The following is a 17,388-nucleotide window of genomic DNA, read 5'->3' as shown; positions in this document are numbered from 1 at the left end:
ATCTCATAAATTTATTCATGCTATAAACATGTATTGTTTCATTCTAGAATTGTTAACTCAGCATCACAATATATCAAAAGGTTTAAAGATAAAACTAAAATACTTTTAACATACCAAGCCTGTTGTTTATTTTTTATTAGCTCTTGGATGAATGAATTAAGGAAAGAATATATTTTGCTAAGGGTATGTTTGGTATGACGTAATGGAATGGATGAGGAAATGGAATGGATAAAGGAATGAAATGGACCATTACCATTTCATTGTCATGTTTGGTTACCATATAGGAATGAAATGATCATCACTTTTTTATTATTATTATTATTATTATTATTATTTACTACTGCCACTACTAGTAATAATAATAATAAATAATAATATTAATAATATGAATATTCGTATTAACTCAATTTTAAAATATGCACGCTTCAACGAGACCATTAAAGCGAATAAAAATAATCATAAAAATGTTGAATAACACATGCACGTTATGAAGCGTTGAGTGTTTACTAATATTGAAAATACGATAATAACTCTAATATAATAATTTTTATATTATAATATAAAAAATAATAATAATATAATAAAATTAATAACAATAATATAATAATCTGATAATGTAATAATAGTTATAATAAATAATAATTCTAATATAATAATAATCATAATATTTTATTATTATTATGGGTGCTGTTGTTGATTCCATTCTTTAAAGGAATGAAAAAAAAACACCTACTCCTTAAAGAATAAAAATCCTATATTTGGAAGGAATTTCATTCATTATGGAATAGTTCATTCCATTACCATATAACAACCAAACATAGTTTTTTTTCATTTCTTTAAAATAACCCATTCCATTTCACCTCTCATTCTCTTCTACTAAACGCTAACTAAGAGACTTAAATACGTATCCCACAATGATTAGAAATCACATGAGCTAAATTTGCCTCTTAGGCTTACTTGGTGTGCAATGTGAGCTAGACCCTTTTGCCGTTTCAACGCTTACGTGTGATGAAATCCGTCATTTTCACATTAATTGTCTTTTTCATCCCTGTCATAATGTATAGTTTTATCCTTGCAAACAACTTTTTGTGCAAATATGTAACCGAAAATTACACGTATGAAATGCAATTTAATTAGAGGTGACAAATTGGGTCGAACGGGTTATGGGTCGAAATGAGTATTTAATGAAACGGGTTTAGGTCAAAATGGGTCAGGGTTAGAATGTGTCAATTAAAAAAGAGTTGTTTTGGTTTGGGTCAGAATAGGTTATGGTCGGAACGAGTCAGAACGGGTTTCGGGTTTTTTTTTTCTTTTTTTGTTTGTGGAACGAGAATAGCCGCTGGAACATTTTAGTATTTTTAGATTTTTTTTTAATTTATATTTTAAGTTATGATTTTTTTCTTTTCTAAGGGTTTTCTATTAAGATCAAAAATCTCTTACGAAATATTCAAAAATAATAATAAAAAAATCATAACTCAAAAGATAAATCACAAACAAAAAATTTTTAAAAAAATTAAAATGTTTCCTTAGTTGTCCTCGTTCCATAAAAAACGAGAAATCGAACCGAAACCGAAAAATCGACGGAAATGAAACAAAAAGCCTAACCAAACCAAATCAATTGAAATGAAAAAAACCAATCAAAACGAAACTAAAAAATTGAAACCAAACAAAAACAAAACTGAAAAAACAGACAAAAACGAAACAAAAAACCAAAAACGAGTCTGGAATCGACCAAAAAGAAACCAAAACCCAATCCGTCCTATGTGAAAACTCATGTTGGCTTGAAACCTGAACCGAACTAGTTCCCATCTCAAACTTGTTTCGTACCGAAACCTGTCTCGTGCGGAAACCCGTTCCAATTCGAAACCTGCCACATTTCCTTAGGACACTAACCCACATCGACCCATTTCTTTGAATATGTCGACCTATTTTGACCCGAAAATAACAAGATGAAATTTCAAATGACTTATTTTGACCCATTTAGTTAAAATCTCTGACCTAAACCAACCTATTTAATTTATGAAACAACCCAAATTGACCCATTTGAAATGATTTGGGTCAAGATTGCCACCCCTAATTTTAATACCCGAACCAAACTTTTTTTATCATATTAAGAGAAATTATATGGGCATTTTGGTATTTATTCCAAAGTAATTAACTCAAAACACATTTGTTTATCCCTTAACTTGTCGGATCAACAAAGAAAGGAACCCAAATCATTTAAATTTTCTCATATATAATCTCCTTTATACCTATATATTTAATATCATCAATCATTTCAATTTACTCTCCACTTAAAAAATAAAAAACATTTCCTCTTGTTCCTTCTTCCATTGTTAAGTCCCAAATTACATCCCAAAATAACATACTACAATGGCGGTATTACAACATGAACACTCATTGAGTTTCGTAGATTTGAATCCAAAATATCCGCATGACGAAGAAGTATATGACGATGAGGAGGATTCGATTACCAAACAAGCTTTTCAATGTTCATGTGATCGGTGCGATGAAGAAATCACCTATTTACATAGGTATTACTATCATTGTAAACTATGTAATTACTCCCTTCATAAATTATGTGCGGAGCTTCCATAACATTGGAGCACGCATCCCATAATGCATATACTCTTAGCCTCGTTAGAGATGAGTTATTAAGAATTTGTCATACATGCGAAAGTACTAATCGGTACAAAATTCATTATCAGTGTTCTCAATGCATGTTTATTATATGTTTAGATTGCGGCATGAATGGAGTACAATTTCATACTCTTTATCATCCAAGCCACCAGCACCCTTTAATTCCTCTCCATATAGAGATTTCTGCATACTGTGATGCTTGTGGAAAGGAACATAAAAGGGTATTCTATGAGTGTATTACATGTTTTCGTTCTTTCATCCACAAAGAATGTGTTTTCAAACCAAAAAGGTTATTAATTCAAGATGCTACATGCGATTATTTCTCTCATTGCCACCCACTCATACTTGCTTACTCCTTTTCAAAAGTAGACCAGCAAGCCAAGTTTCATCCCTCATGTAGGGTATGTGACAATTCATTCTCGAAAAGCGAGAATCTTTGGGTTTTCAAATGCAACAAATGCAGATATTATGTCCATCTATGTTGTGTAAATTCATTTAATTCAAGACGCGAGCCCTCCGATCAAGGTAAATCTGAAACATAATGCCGTATTAAGTTAATTGCCACAAAATGTAAGATATTATCGCGTTTAAAAAAATGTTTGTCCGTATTATTCAGCTCCTTTCTTTTTAAGATTTTCTTTTAGAATCATTTTCTAATACTTTTTAACAAATTTTATGTTAAACTAAACGCACACGTTAAACACACAGTATTATCAAATCTGAAAACATATTGATTTAAAAACCAAATAAAAGGTAAAAGGTGAAAAAAAAAATTACAAAAAACCTTTTAATACACTTAACAAAATGAGTTTTATTGGAAGCTGAAAAATAATAAATAATTTAGAAAACTATTTTTCTAAGACCGTTTAACTAGGAGGGTTATTATTTATTTATTTCATTAACTTCAAAAGCATACCGTTTAACACAAACCAAACGTATATCTAGGGATGAGATCGGTATCGTATCGAAATATTCGGTTCGATACCAGGACCGAAAATCTCGGTCCCGAATATCATAAATTCTTGGTACCGGTACCGAAATATTAGGTTCGATACCGGTACGGTATCGGTTAAAAATTCGGGAAATACCTGTACCGTAACGTACTGATCCCGAAACTCTAAACTTTGGTGCCGATTAGGTACCGACGGTACCGATTTCGGTACCGGTACCGGTACTGAATTTTCTCATCCCTACGTACACCAATTAATTAAGCATAGGGGTGTAAAAGAGAGCACGATCTTGGCTCGTTTTGATTTACGAGAGCTGAGCTCGGCTCGTTTCAAGCTCAGTTTGTAAGTTGTTTTTCAAGCTCGGCTCGGCCCATTTATTAGTTACTAATTAAATTTTACACGTTTTTAAATTTATATATATATATATATATATATATAGAGAGAGAGAGAGAGAGAGAGAGAGAGAAAAAACCTTCAACTAGCCTAAACCCTAATCCCTAAGCTCGGCTAGAGCTCATGTAGTACCTTAAACGAGCCAAAGCTAGGCTCAGCTTGAGCTCGATGTAAAATTAACACATAGATATCAAAAGGAGATCAAATTTAAAAATACACAAAGCTTGGTAAGGCTCGACGAGCCTATTCAAGCTTGATAAACAAACGAGCTTTATTTAAGGTTCGGACATAATTCCATGAGTTGGACTTGAATCATATCCCTTTAATGTGTTTGGATCGTAAAATTCGATGAAGTGAAAATCTCGATTTCATTTTTATTATGTTTGAGACAATTCAATTGGAATAACAAATTCCTTTTTACTTATATGAATTCAAAAATTCTTTCAAAATGTAAAGAATTCAAGAAAAGTAAACGAAAACTCTAACCATTCAAAACAGGAAATTTGAAATAGTAGGTTTGAGTCCGTATTTGAAATGTCGGATTCAGGTCTCTAAACAGTCCGAATTCCAAAAAAAGTATTTATTATTTAATAATTAAAAAAATATAGTTAATTTTTTTATAAAAAAAAAGATAATTATTTTGGATATCCGAAAATAGTCCAATTTTTTTCTAAAATATCTAAAATATATGAAGTTTCATAATAATATTGATTACTTAACAATTAGAAAATTAATATTTCAAATAATTCAGAATCCAAAATATGCAAAATTTTTCAAAAATTACTATCCTGAAAATTCAAATATCTGAATTTTCAGTGGAATTTCAGATAATTCTGATGCGGTTTCGGATTCGGGTTTTTTCTCGCCTCATCACCAGTTACCTCAAATTTAAAATCCTTTCCTAGATTTCAATTTCCTTTTGGAAAATTTTAACTGCAAGCCCCAATTATCACAAATTTCAATTCCTTCAATCATGCATTATGGTCCTTGTTAGTCAGGGGAACACCACGCCAATGTATGTGATGTTTATGGAGGTGGTCGAGGATTTGGGCTCGTGAAATTTTCACGTCTGTGAAGAACTACCAAACCGAACCAAACCTCACATTTATTTAACCAAGTCGATCAAATGCATACATGCGGCATAGTTTTTTTTTTTTTTTTTTTGCTTATTTTTATATTATAAAGTTTAATTTGATTTTTCTCAAATAACTTGTGCGTGGTTATTTACAAAAACTAAACAAGCTATCTTGTTTATTTTTTCTTTCCAAACATTCCAATATATATTTTAAAAAATAATAATAATAATGGGTGTCGTAAACAATTTTGACACTTATTCGGGTAGACATTTCGATGACAAGTCATTGTTCAAAAATAATTAATAAAATGCATTAAAAAACTAGAAAAACACCACTCGCCTTTCTCCTTACATTTCGGCTTGGTGTTTAACGCCCTTTTTGTTGATGTGGTTGGTAGCTTGGCGCCCCCAACACATGGTCTAACCATAAGACATAGCCTCAAATTCCAAATCTTTATACTAGTTCTGGTTTCTTCGAAAATATTGCAAACCAAACACTAAACACACCTAACTGTATTTTCTATGGTGCATAAGGTTGCATGAAAAATAGATATTGATTCAAGTAACTATTTAACCATTCTAATTTTTTATGAAGGTCACATGTATGGTTCATCAGCGCGAAAACCGACTTTAAAATACCTAAAGGGCTACTATGAAAAGGATCATAGTCTTCTTCACCTCCAGTTTTCCGATCAAACTTACAACATGATAAAAGAATTCGTTTTCAGAAAAAGTAACAAGACAAGCCTAATCCATGATAGTCATGAGCATCCATTAATTCTTGTGGATACACAACACAATGATATCACAACGCCAATCCATGAGGTTGAAGATTTATGCAATGGATGCTTGAGATCAATCATAGACATGCCATTTTACAAATGCATATACGGATGCAACTTTATTCTCCATGAGTGGTGTACCCGGTTGCCCAATGAATTAAAAGGCCACACATATTACCCGGAGCATACCCTTTTTCTCAACACAAAATTACCTTACAGAAAAGGTGATGTGCACATATGTAGGAGTTGTGTCAATCTATTTAATGGATTTGGTTATTATTGTGGCACGTGTTTTTGTGATTTTGATATTTGGTGCGCGTTTATACAAAACAAAGTCGCACATAAATCTCATCCAAATCACCTACTTTCAAGAGTTCAGAAAAGAACGGGGGACAAAGATTATTGTCGTATGTGTTGGTTTGGTTTCACGTATCCTAAAGAAGTTTCATTTAGCTGCCAAATATGCAATTTTCATCTACACCCGGAGTGTGCTTTGCTATTACCTGAGACAATTAAGCACAAGTATGACAAGCATCCCATGGCCCTAAGTTACCTTCCAATTGAAAACCACAAGGGTGATTATTTTTGTGAAGTTTGCGAGGAGGAACTTAATCCTAACGGTTGTTTCTATCACTGTTATGATTGTGTCCAGTCTATACATTCAGCCTGCGCTCCCTTAGTACCTCAAAGAAAAGCATTCATCTATGGCTTAAGTGTAGTTGAGGCCGAATTTCCGAATGTAAAGTTTGGGCACATTCATAAGACTAAACATCATCCGCACCCTCTTCAATTTCTCAAATGGACAACGAGTTCTGGTGATTGCAGCAAGTGTGGTACCAGTTTGTGGAACAGAATGATCCTAAAGTGTCTAGAATGTGAGTTCGAAATTCACAAAGATTGTGATCACTGAAAGTTTCGGTTCTTTACTGCTTGTATCTCATAAATTTATTCATGCTATAAACATGTATTGTTTCATTCTAGAATTGTTAAGTCAGCATCACAATGGCATACATTTCAGCTAATAAACAAATATAAGCTTGAGTCACTCAAATAGAAGCTACTAATGGCATGCTCAAACTCTTGATGTGAAGGATTAGTTATAATGTCTTACGATATCCAAATCCCAGTCGAAAAAAATGCTAATTGCCGAACAAAACATCAAAAATAAGACATAGAGCAACATATGCTAGATAACTCCAAAAATAAAGCAAACTAAACGGATGAAAACGATAGACTAATTGAGGGAGAAGTCACCTCCGTTGTGATGAATCTAGAACAGCTTGAACAAAAGGCCTCCATGGGTGGCAAAGAAGGGTGCAAACACCAAAGATTCAACAGCCATGAGCTTGATCAGGATGTTTAGTGACGGTCCGGAAGTGTCCTTTAAAGGATCCCCGACTGTGTCTCCGATCACAGCCGCCTTGTGTGCGTCTGACCCTTTTGGTCCAAGCGATCTTGCATGCTCAGAAACACCAGCCTAGCATTACAAATTAGAAAAAAGTTATCAGTAATTATTAATAAAAGCGAAAAGAGGATGTATAATTAAGAAAGAAGGGATTTTCATTGTACCTCGATGTATTTCTTAGCGTTGTCCCAAGCACCACCGGTGTTTGAAGCAGAGATAGCAATCTGCATTATGTTATAGTAGTTAGAAACTTCGCAATTTCCGACATGACACAAAAATACTCGGGTTTTGGCTTGTTCTATCTAGCCCGCTTAATAAACAGGTCGTTTTCAGGTTGACTTGTTTAATAAACGAGTCGTGTTCGGTTTGGCCTGTTTAATTAAATATGTTGTGTTTGGTTTGTCTTGTTTAACTAAACGGCTCGTGCTCGGTTTGATATGTTTAACTAAATGAGCGTGTTTGATTTGACCTGTTTAATTAAACGAGTTGTGTGCTTTTGACCTGTCTAATTAAAATAGAAAATATTATAATAAAAGGATCCAATTATAATAGTGCACTTTTGGCCTGTTTAATTGAATGGGTCATGTTCAGTCTGATTTGTTTTAATTAAACGGGCCGTGTTCGGTTTAGCCAGTTTAATTAATCCGGGCCGTGTTCGTTTGACCTGTTTACTTAAACAGCTTGTGTTCATTTGACCTGTTTAATTATACGGGTCATTTCCATTTCGCCAGTTATTTAGACAGACCGGGTTCTTTTGACCTGTTTAATTAACGAGCCCTGTTTGGTTTGACCCGTTTAACTTATTAAATTAAACAAGTCGACCCGCCAACCTGTTTAACTAAACAGGCCAACATGCTAACCCGTTTCACCTTTTTATTATAACCCACCAATCTGACTAACACGTTTAAAACCTGATTATTATCCACCAACCCGTTTAGATAAGAGGGTTAATCGGCTCGTGTTTGCGTTAAACAATTTCAAGTGTGTGTGTGTGTGTGTGTGTTTTGAGAGCTTATGTTTTTACACCCGAAAGTGTTTTTCAGGTCATTGTTAGAATTGAACAACTCAACCCACCAACCCGATACTATACACTAGAACCCTTTCTAACGGTTAAGACAAGTTATAATATTAGCATTACCTGCACACCCGAAACAAGAGATCCAGCAAGAACACCCGAAAGCGTTTCAACACCAAAGAAAATTCCAACAATGAGGGGAGTCAGCATGACAAGAGCACCAGGTGGGATCATCTCCTTAATCGAGGCATCGGTTGATATTTTAACACAGGTGGCATAATCGGGCTTAGCAGTTCCTTCCATGAGGCCCGGGATGGTGTTGAATTGCCTACGGACCTCTTCAACCATTTTAAGTGCTGCTTTACCCACACTTTTCATTGTCATGGCTGAAAACCAGTATGGAAGCATGGCACCCACGAGCAAACCGATGAACACTTTGGGGGTCAATACATCTACGGTTGTAATTTCGGCCCGGCTCACAAACGCGCCGAATAGAGCCAAGGATACAAGAGCCGCTGAACCAATGGCAAAACCCTTGCCAATAGCTGCAGTGGTGTTTCCGGCAGCATCAAGGGCATCAGTCCTCTCACGAATCCTGTGGCTCATTCCAGCCATTTCAGCAATGCCACCAGCATTGTCACTAATGGGACCATATGCATCGATGGCCAAACCAGTGGCTATGGTGCTCAGCATCCCAAGAGCCGCAACAGCAACACCATACATGGCGGCAAAGCTAAAACTAACAAAAATACTTATTGCGATTGCAAAAATTGGAATGATACATGATTTGTATCCCAAAGCAAGACCAAATATGACATTTGTAGCAGCTCCGGTTCGGCATGAGTCAGCAACATCTTGCACAGGGCTAAAAGAAACAGTCAAGTTAGTCAACATACAAGTATTTGACTTTTTATTTTTAAACAGTTATACTTGGTTTTTTGTCGCAAAAGACGGTCTTTCTAAAGAAGAAAAACTAGTACCTGTAAGCATTGCTAGTGAAGTACTCGGTTACAAATCCGATAATAAGACCAGCCCACAAACCAACACCAACACACAAGAACAGCTGCCTGCATCATATTACAAAAGTGTAAGGTTTTAGGACAATTTTTTCCCAATATTGAAAAAGTAAACGCATTGAACATACCAGTTTTTAACTACTTTCTGGGCTCCAAAATTGAAGATGGTGAAGCTAGAAGGAAGAGCAATCCAACTAACAATGGCTATACCAATAGTCATCAAAATGGTTGAAATAATGAGTTGGTTTTTCAAAGACGGCTCAATTTGCTTAACGGTTTTGACTTCAAAGAAGTCGGTGGCAAACAAGGTGGTGATCAAGCAGACAAGGATGCCAACAGAGCTCACAATTAGTGGGTACATCATCGAAGTGAAATCATGTGTGTTTCCAAATGAGGAAATTGAAGCAACAACAAGTGCTGCACATGATGACTCAGCATATGACCCAAACAGATCTGATCCCATACCAGCAATATCCCCAACATTGTCGCCAACATTATCAGCAATAACCTGCAACATTTTGACATTAAATTGATAAGCTTACCCAAAAACACAATGTAAATGTTGTTTCCTACCAAAAACACCTTGTTTAATCTCCAACGAGCAAAAAAAACGTTACTAAAATGAACAAACACGAACAACAGTTTTTGTTCATTTATCTTCGTGAATGTTTGTTTGTTTACGTTGATTTATTTTTTTTAGTTGACGTTTGTTAAGTCCGTTCGTGTATATAATTATTTAAATCTGTTAAGCGAATTAACATTTAGGCTAATTTTATAAAAAATAAAATATCACCCATAACTTAGTTTAGTTTTATTAACTTTTTAGGCTCAACAAATTTGATGTTTATTTTCTTAACAAACGAACACAATCGCCTAATTATGTTCTTTCATCTATGTTCAGTTATATTTCGTTCATGAACCGTTCTTTTATGCTGTCAGTGAGCAAACGCGAACACAAACACGAACACATTCATTTTCTTAACGAACGAACACAATCAAGAAACTTTACCGCTGGATTTCTGGGGTCATCTTCAGGGATGTTTCTTTCAACTTTGCCGACAAGATCAGCACCAACATCAGCAGCTTTTGTATATATACCACCACCAACTCTACCAAAAAGAGCCATTGATGAACCACCAAGTCCATAACCGGTTATTGACTCGAAAAGACCTTCCCAATCTTCACCATAATAAATCTTGAACAAATTAATGGTAATATACAACACAAGAAGACCATTTGCAGCAAGGAGAAAACCCATAACTGCCCCTGATCGGAATGCAACAATAAACGCCTTGCTGACACCCTTTCGTGCCTCAAGGGTAGTTCTGGCATTTGCATATGTGGCAATCTTCATTCCAAGAAAGCCTGACACAACTGATGTGATGGCACCAAGCAAGAATGACACGGTGCTGAAAACAGCTGTCATTAGAGCCGGTTTGCACATCTTTGTGGTGTCGTATGTGCATACTTGGCTGCTTGTGCTGAATCCCTCAACCGATCCGAGGAAAACAAAGATTAGGATTGCAAAAATGACCATAAAGACCCCCACATATTGGTATTCAGTGAACAGGAAAGATGTTGCTCCTGCAATTTCAAAATAAAATTTGATTAATCGCTTGAATTTACACCTGAAAACACATCAAGATGATATATCATATGTCTATATGTCTTGAATATAAACTATTATTATCAGTATAAATGATCATTACAATACAAATCTTTATATTCATCCTGAACCAACCATATTAGCAAGAGAAAATCGAAAATTACTGGTCCCTACACATACTGACATACAAGTTTCTTGTTTTAATTTACAATTTAACCTACATTTTCAAAAAAAAATGATAAATTGTTTGAATTTCCAAAAACACATCAACATAATATATCATATGTCTACGTCTTGAAAATAAACTGATTATTATAACTTAGTATAACTGATAATTATATGTATGACTGAGCTTAACACTTTTAACAATTATATTACTGGTCCCTGCACAGTGACAGACAACTGTCTTGTTTTATTTACAACTTAGCCTACAGTTTGGGCATCTTTTGTTTTCTACTGTAAGAACAAATCAAGGATAAAATGGTCCACACTCCAGATAAGGCATTATCTACACCAGCAAATCAACTAGATCTATAAACAGCATCAGATGCAATCGCATTTGCATCATATAAAATATTGCCATATTGTCCAAGATCCAGTTAACATATTATAAAATTATTTCACCGACCACCAGCAAGATCCCACCAACTGTGATTAAACAACATCAAATCAAAACTAATCATTTTTTTATTAAGGGGAATTAAAGTCTGGAAACTTAAAACAGACCCTACCAACACTAAAATATATAAAATATGCATATTTTTAAGAAATGGAAAGGTAGATCTCAATTTTCACAAACTTTTACAATTATTAAATTAAAACCACTAAATATACAAAAAAAAAACAACGTAATTATAAAATTTGAGTTTTCCGGATATTAATAAACAAAATTCAAGTAAGTTATGAATTAAAATTAAAAACATTAATTAAACATCAATAAAATGTAAATCAGAAATTAAACAACATAATTATCAGATTTTAGTTTTCAAGAAATTAATAAACAAAATTCATGGAAATTTTATGACATTAAACACTAACTAAACTTCAATAAACTGTAAATTCAAAAATTAAACGCTAATTAAACATCAATAACGTGTAAATCAGAAATTAAACACTAATTAAACATTAATAAACTGTAAATCAGAAATTAAACAACATAATTATCAGATTTGAGTTTTCCAGATGTTAATACTTAAATAAGCAAAATTCAGGTAAATATATGAAATTAAACACTAATTCATGAGATTAAACACTAATTAAGCATCAATAAACTGTAAATCAGAAATCAAACAACATAGCAATCAGGTTTGAGCCTTCCAGATATTAATATACAAAATTCATCCTAATTCATGAAATTAAAAACTAATTTACGAAATTAAGCATCAATACACGGTAAAACAGAGCTTAAACTACGAACCTATCAGATTTACGGAATTAAACAATAATTAAGCGTCACTAAACCGCAAATCACAAAAATAACTATCAGATTTAACTTTTCCAGATATTAATAAACAAAATTCACCTAAAATTCATGTAATTGAACACTAATTAAACATCACTAAACTATAAATCACAGATCAAGCAACCTAACTATCAGGTTTGAGTTTTCCAGATACTAATAAAAAAAATTCATCTAAAATTCATGAAATTAAGCATCAATATACTGTAAAACAGAGCTTAAACTACATAACTATCAGATTTATAAAATTAAACAGCGTAATTATCAGATTTAAGCTTTCCAGATGCTAATAAACAAAATTCATCTAATAACTCATGAAATTAAACACTAATTAAGCATCAATCCACTGTAAAACAAAGCTTAATCAACCTAGCCATCAGATTTATGAAATTAAACAACGTAACAATCAGATTTGAGCTTAGCAGACACTAATAAACAAAATTCACGTAAAATTAAACACTAATTTACAAAATTAACCATCACTAAACCGCAAATCACAAATCAAACAACCTAACTATCAGATTTCACTTTTCCAGATATTAATAACCAAAATTCATCCATAATTCATGAAATTAAACACTAATTAAGCATCAATAACCTCTAAAACAGAGACTAAACAACGTAACTATCAGATTTATAAAATTAAACACTGATTTGTGAAATTAAGCAAAGATTCAACATCCTAACTATCAGATTTAACTTCTCCAAACACTAATGACCAAAATTCACGTAAAACTAAACACTAATTAACGAAATTAACCTTCCGAAATAGCGTTCTGAATCTCAGCACACTTCTGCACTACCGTATGATCATTAACACCTTCCTCTTCCTCAATCAACGCCTCCGTGTATCCGTTCTTACCGTCAGCACCTGGCTTCTCCGGCGAGAGCTTGACCTGCGAGACGAGGTACCACTGGAACAACGAGAACGTGATTCCGATCACCGCGCAGATCGGGATTATGAGCTCCGTTCCGAGATCTGATAGGATTGTTGTAGTCGTCATCGCTGACGACAACGACGTCGTTTCGATGGAGTGATGATAATAATAATATTAATGGTGGTGGTGATATTATTATTGTGAGGAATGGATCTCGGAGGTTATGGTGGATGGAGAGTGAAGGTGTGAGGTGATAAATAGAAGATGATAAGTTGTTACAGAGTGGAAAGTGCTAAGTGAAGAGAGGTGTGGTAGTTGAGGATGTGTTTTGTGGAGTGAAGGTTGTGTTTTGGTTGGTGGTTAGTGGTTTTGGATCTGGAAGACGAAAAATGATAATCCAGTAGATTATAAATCTTTAATTAGAGGAACACAAGCCGGTTTAAAACTCAAATCGGTTTGGTTTGGTTAATAAAAGTTAGAACCGGTTTACGATCGGTTTTTATTCGGGTTGAAACATGTTTCTTACCATGGTACGATTGATTTTGGTTCGGGTTTTGCTCGGTTTTGGCCGGTTCCGGTTCGGTTAACCCGCTTGGAACCGGTTTTGGTGGAGAAAGTTGCAAACCGGTTCCGAACCTACGTTTCAATCGGTTCCAAACCAGTTTCTACCTAATCGGTTTCAAAGCGGTTCGGTTTGGTTTTCGGGTTGGTTCGGTTAACCGGTTTATTTGCCCACCTCTACTTCTTGTGTGTTAGGCATTGTCACTTTCTAATTTGGAAAATCATGTTGTTTTAACCCATCCGACACTTGCTTTTAGAGTGTCGCTTGGGCGTATCCCGAGAAACCATAGTATCGGCTGCCACTTCTACATAACAGTCGTTGTACCGCTACAACAATATAACTCTTTTGCGTAACATACGAAAACCCGGGTGGGATCGGGGTTCAAACTGGCAAGTGACAACCTTTGCACAATGCCTAGTTTAAATCCTTAATTGTCAATATCCACCTAAAATGCCACAAGTGGGGACGGAACTTAGGTCTATATTAGAAAACACAAGTCTCTTACCACTAGGCACAATTTTAAGAAAATATAAACTCTAGTTGTTTCTTGAAAAAAATATTGACGTATAATACAAAGGCGGATTAAAAAAATTACAGTGTGACATAATACTATTCAGGGGTGACGGAGGGGCGACGTTATGGATGTGTAATACGAGAAGTTGGAGCGATGTCTACGATGTAGAAGTTGGATGGTTTGCCCTTCAAATACAATGAATTTGTGTGCGTGTATGAAAAAGTTATTGGCGGTTAAAAGTCGTGAGAAAAGTAGTTTAAAGTGAGAATTTAACAAGATATATTATTAAAGATAGTTGGATAAAAAAGTGAATTTTATAAATAACTAGAGGGTGATTTAAGTTTTGAGGACAAATTTGTATCATTATAATTTGCTAATCATAATGTATTATATTATATTTATTACTAGCTTTTATTCCTTTTATTATAGGGTTTTCTTACGTTATTTGTTTCTAATATTCATATATTTTTTGGATTTTAGTTTTATCTATTGTAAGAAGTTTCACAAATAATACTCAGGGTTTGATGATAAAAGAGTTTTATAAATAAATGAAATGTTATAACTCAGCTTAAAAGCTATATGGATTTGGTGAGACCCGTGGTCCACTAATTTTTTTACTATAAGATTGTTTCTTAATTATAAATAATATAATTAAAAAATAAATCGGATATTAATTTTTAGTATCTTCATACTTTATAGGATTTGTGTATCAAATATTTGATGAAGTTAATTTTTAATTTAATGAGATGCTATAATTCGTTTAAGGGTTATTTGGGTTTGGTAAGACCCGTACCTGTGAATTCGGATCAAATGCATAAGAATTCATTTACAAATAAAACAATCTAGTGGCTTGAGAAGATGTGACAAGCAACCAAAAAGATTTTAAAGGTTTTGTTTATATATATTTAAAATTAAGAGTTAAGATTATTATTATTATTATCATCATCATCATCATCATCATCATCATTAGTGATGATGATAATTATGAAAATAATAGATCTCGGAATTTATTGTGGCGAACGAAGGTGTGTGGTGTTGAAGTGATAAAAGTTTTTGCAGTGTGGGAATTGCTAAGGGCAGAGCGCTTAATGCATATTAAGATGTCTTTTGTGGATTGATGGTTGTATTTTGGTTGGTGGGTAATGGTTTTGGATCTGGAAAAGAGGGTGGGCCTACCGTAACGTAAAATATGATAAAACGACGAAATAGTAATTTTAGGGAAAATTCTCAAAATAGCCTCTTTTAGAGAGAGAAGTCCTAAAATAGACATTTTTTCCTCAAAATATTTTATAATTTGGATTGTCAAAACGCATTGGGAATAGATAAAACAAAGACTAGATTTTGAAAGAAAGTCAGGTAAAATATGAGATTTGGGCAAATAATGTCGTGCAAGTCTAAATTATTTGTAATCGTTGAGCAAAAGTCCATATTTTTCCAAATCTTTTTTATTTATAAAACCGTCTTGAGATATTGTTTTTTTATGTTTCCTACATTTCCCGTCCATATTTAGAAAGTCCATATTTTTCCAAATCTTTTTTATTTATAAAACCGTCTTGAGATATTGTTTTTTTATGTTTCCTACATTTCCCGTCCATATTTAGAAAAATATATTTTCTACAATTATACCCTTAACTACCACCACCACCACCATCACCGACGCCGTTGTCGGCCCCACCCCATCACCACCACCGTCACTACCACCATAGCCGTCGGCCACCGCCGGTATACCCATCTCCGGTGACAGGTGGCGGATCTGTCACCGCTGGTATGGTAACTCCGGCGGACAGTTAGCATTCAGATCATTAACTTCAGAGGCAGTCACCGAAACCACTTGTTGCCTTTATTCCGATGCCGGTGCACTCAAGGGTATTGCCGCATTCGCCGGTGACGCAGTTAGGTTAGGTTTGTTGGTGATGGTGTGGTGGTGGTTCCGCATGAGGTATGACCGGATTCGAATGCATTCGCAGTGGTGGAGAGGAGGTGATGGGGTGGTGGTTCGGTGGTGGTGATGGGGTGGGGCCGCCGTGATGGTGGTGGTTCAAGGTGGTGGTGGTGATTAAGGGGTATAATTGTAAAAAATATATTTTTCTAAGAAATTGAAAATATGGACGGGAAAGGTAGGAAACATAAAAATACAGTCTCTCAAGACGGTTTTTTTGAGTAAAAAAGTTTTTAAAAAATTTGAACTTTTGCTTCAAGATTACAAATAATTTGGACTTGCACCGCATTATTTCCCTAAATCTCGACTTTTACCTGACTTTCTTTCAAAATCTCGTCTTTATTTTTATCTATTCCCAATGCGTCTTGACAGTCCAAATTATAAAAGATTTTGAGGAAAAAAAGGCTATTTTGGGACTTCTCTCTCTAAAAAAGGCTATTTTGGGAATTTTCCCTTAATTTAAACCTTTATGGAATTTTTCTGAAAAAAATCACATGATATACAGTTAAGAAAATTATTATATTTTTTGAGCGGCATATATTAGTGGCCGGAAGACTTGATTCAACGCTACGATTCTGAAAAGAGTTCAGCTGGTCGTGCATAGTAAATCATCGATACCAAAAACAATAGGTTTGTTTTCAGTAAGATCGGGTTTATCATTCAAAACGAGTTACGACACAGCTTGTTTTCCGGCATGATATCTTTCAATTTTAATTGGATCCTTTATGTTATATTAAAAGTATATTGAAGATAATAATTTATCTGTTTGAACCAAGATACTTAATAAATGAAACAATAGATAATTGAATTAAGTAATGGGTAAATATGTCATCCATTTATATTCAACATAATAATCATACAAATATATAAGTTAGATGAAAATAGCGATTATTATCATTGATTCTATATAAGAACTCCGAACATGAATTGGTAACGATTAAATAGTCACTTGAATGTATTTTAGGCTAACAAAGTAACAATATTGTATTATATTATTAACTTAATCGTTGCATAATAATAGTTACACCAATTTAAATTTAGCCAACTTTAAAAACGTGCCAACACCAATAACATGTTCAACTTCAACATAATGTTTAAAATGTACAAAACGTTAAAAGCTTTTGGTAATTGGATTTGAGTGTAAGAGTATTGTT

At 34.0% G+C, this 17,388-nt stretch overlaps 1 protein-coding gene across 1 annotated transcript; it reads right to left on the bottom strand.

The window, feature by feature from the left end:
* Nucleotides 1-6,950: 6,950 nt before the first annotated feature.
* On the bottom strand, nt 6,951-13,345 carry LOC143556904 (pyrophosphate-energized vacuolar membrane proton pump-like). Its single transcript, XM_077046116.1, has 7 exons — nt 13,102-13,345; nt 10,286-10,860; nt 9,405-9,784; nt 9,241-9,327; nt 8,384-9,125; nt 7,410-7,469; nt 6,951-7,317 (listed from the first exon to the last, which is right to left on the bottom strand). Exons 1-7 carry the CDS (start codon nt 13,343-13,345, stop codon nt 7,111-7,113), a joined length of 2,295 nt encoding a protein of 764 aa, XP_076902231.1. The 3' UTR covers nt 6,951-7,110.
* Nucleotides 13,346-17,388: the final 4,043 nt, after the last annotated feature.

This window comes from Bidens hawaiensis, unplaced genomic scaffold (assembly GCF_021521415.1).
Source record: "Bidens hawaiensis isolate Kalapana, Puna unplaced genomic scaffold, B.hawaiensis_p1.1 tig00018749_1, whole genome shotgun sequence".
Lineage (NCBI taxonomy): Eukaryota > Viridiplantae > Streptophyta > Magnoliopsida > Asterales > Asteraceae > Bidens > Bidens hawaiensis.
The sequence above is the reverse complement of the archived record's forward strand: the minus strand, read 5'-3'. Positions and strand labels throughout refer to the sequence as shown.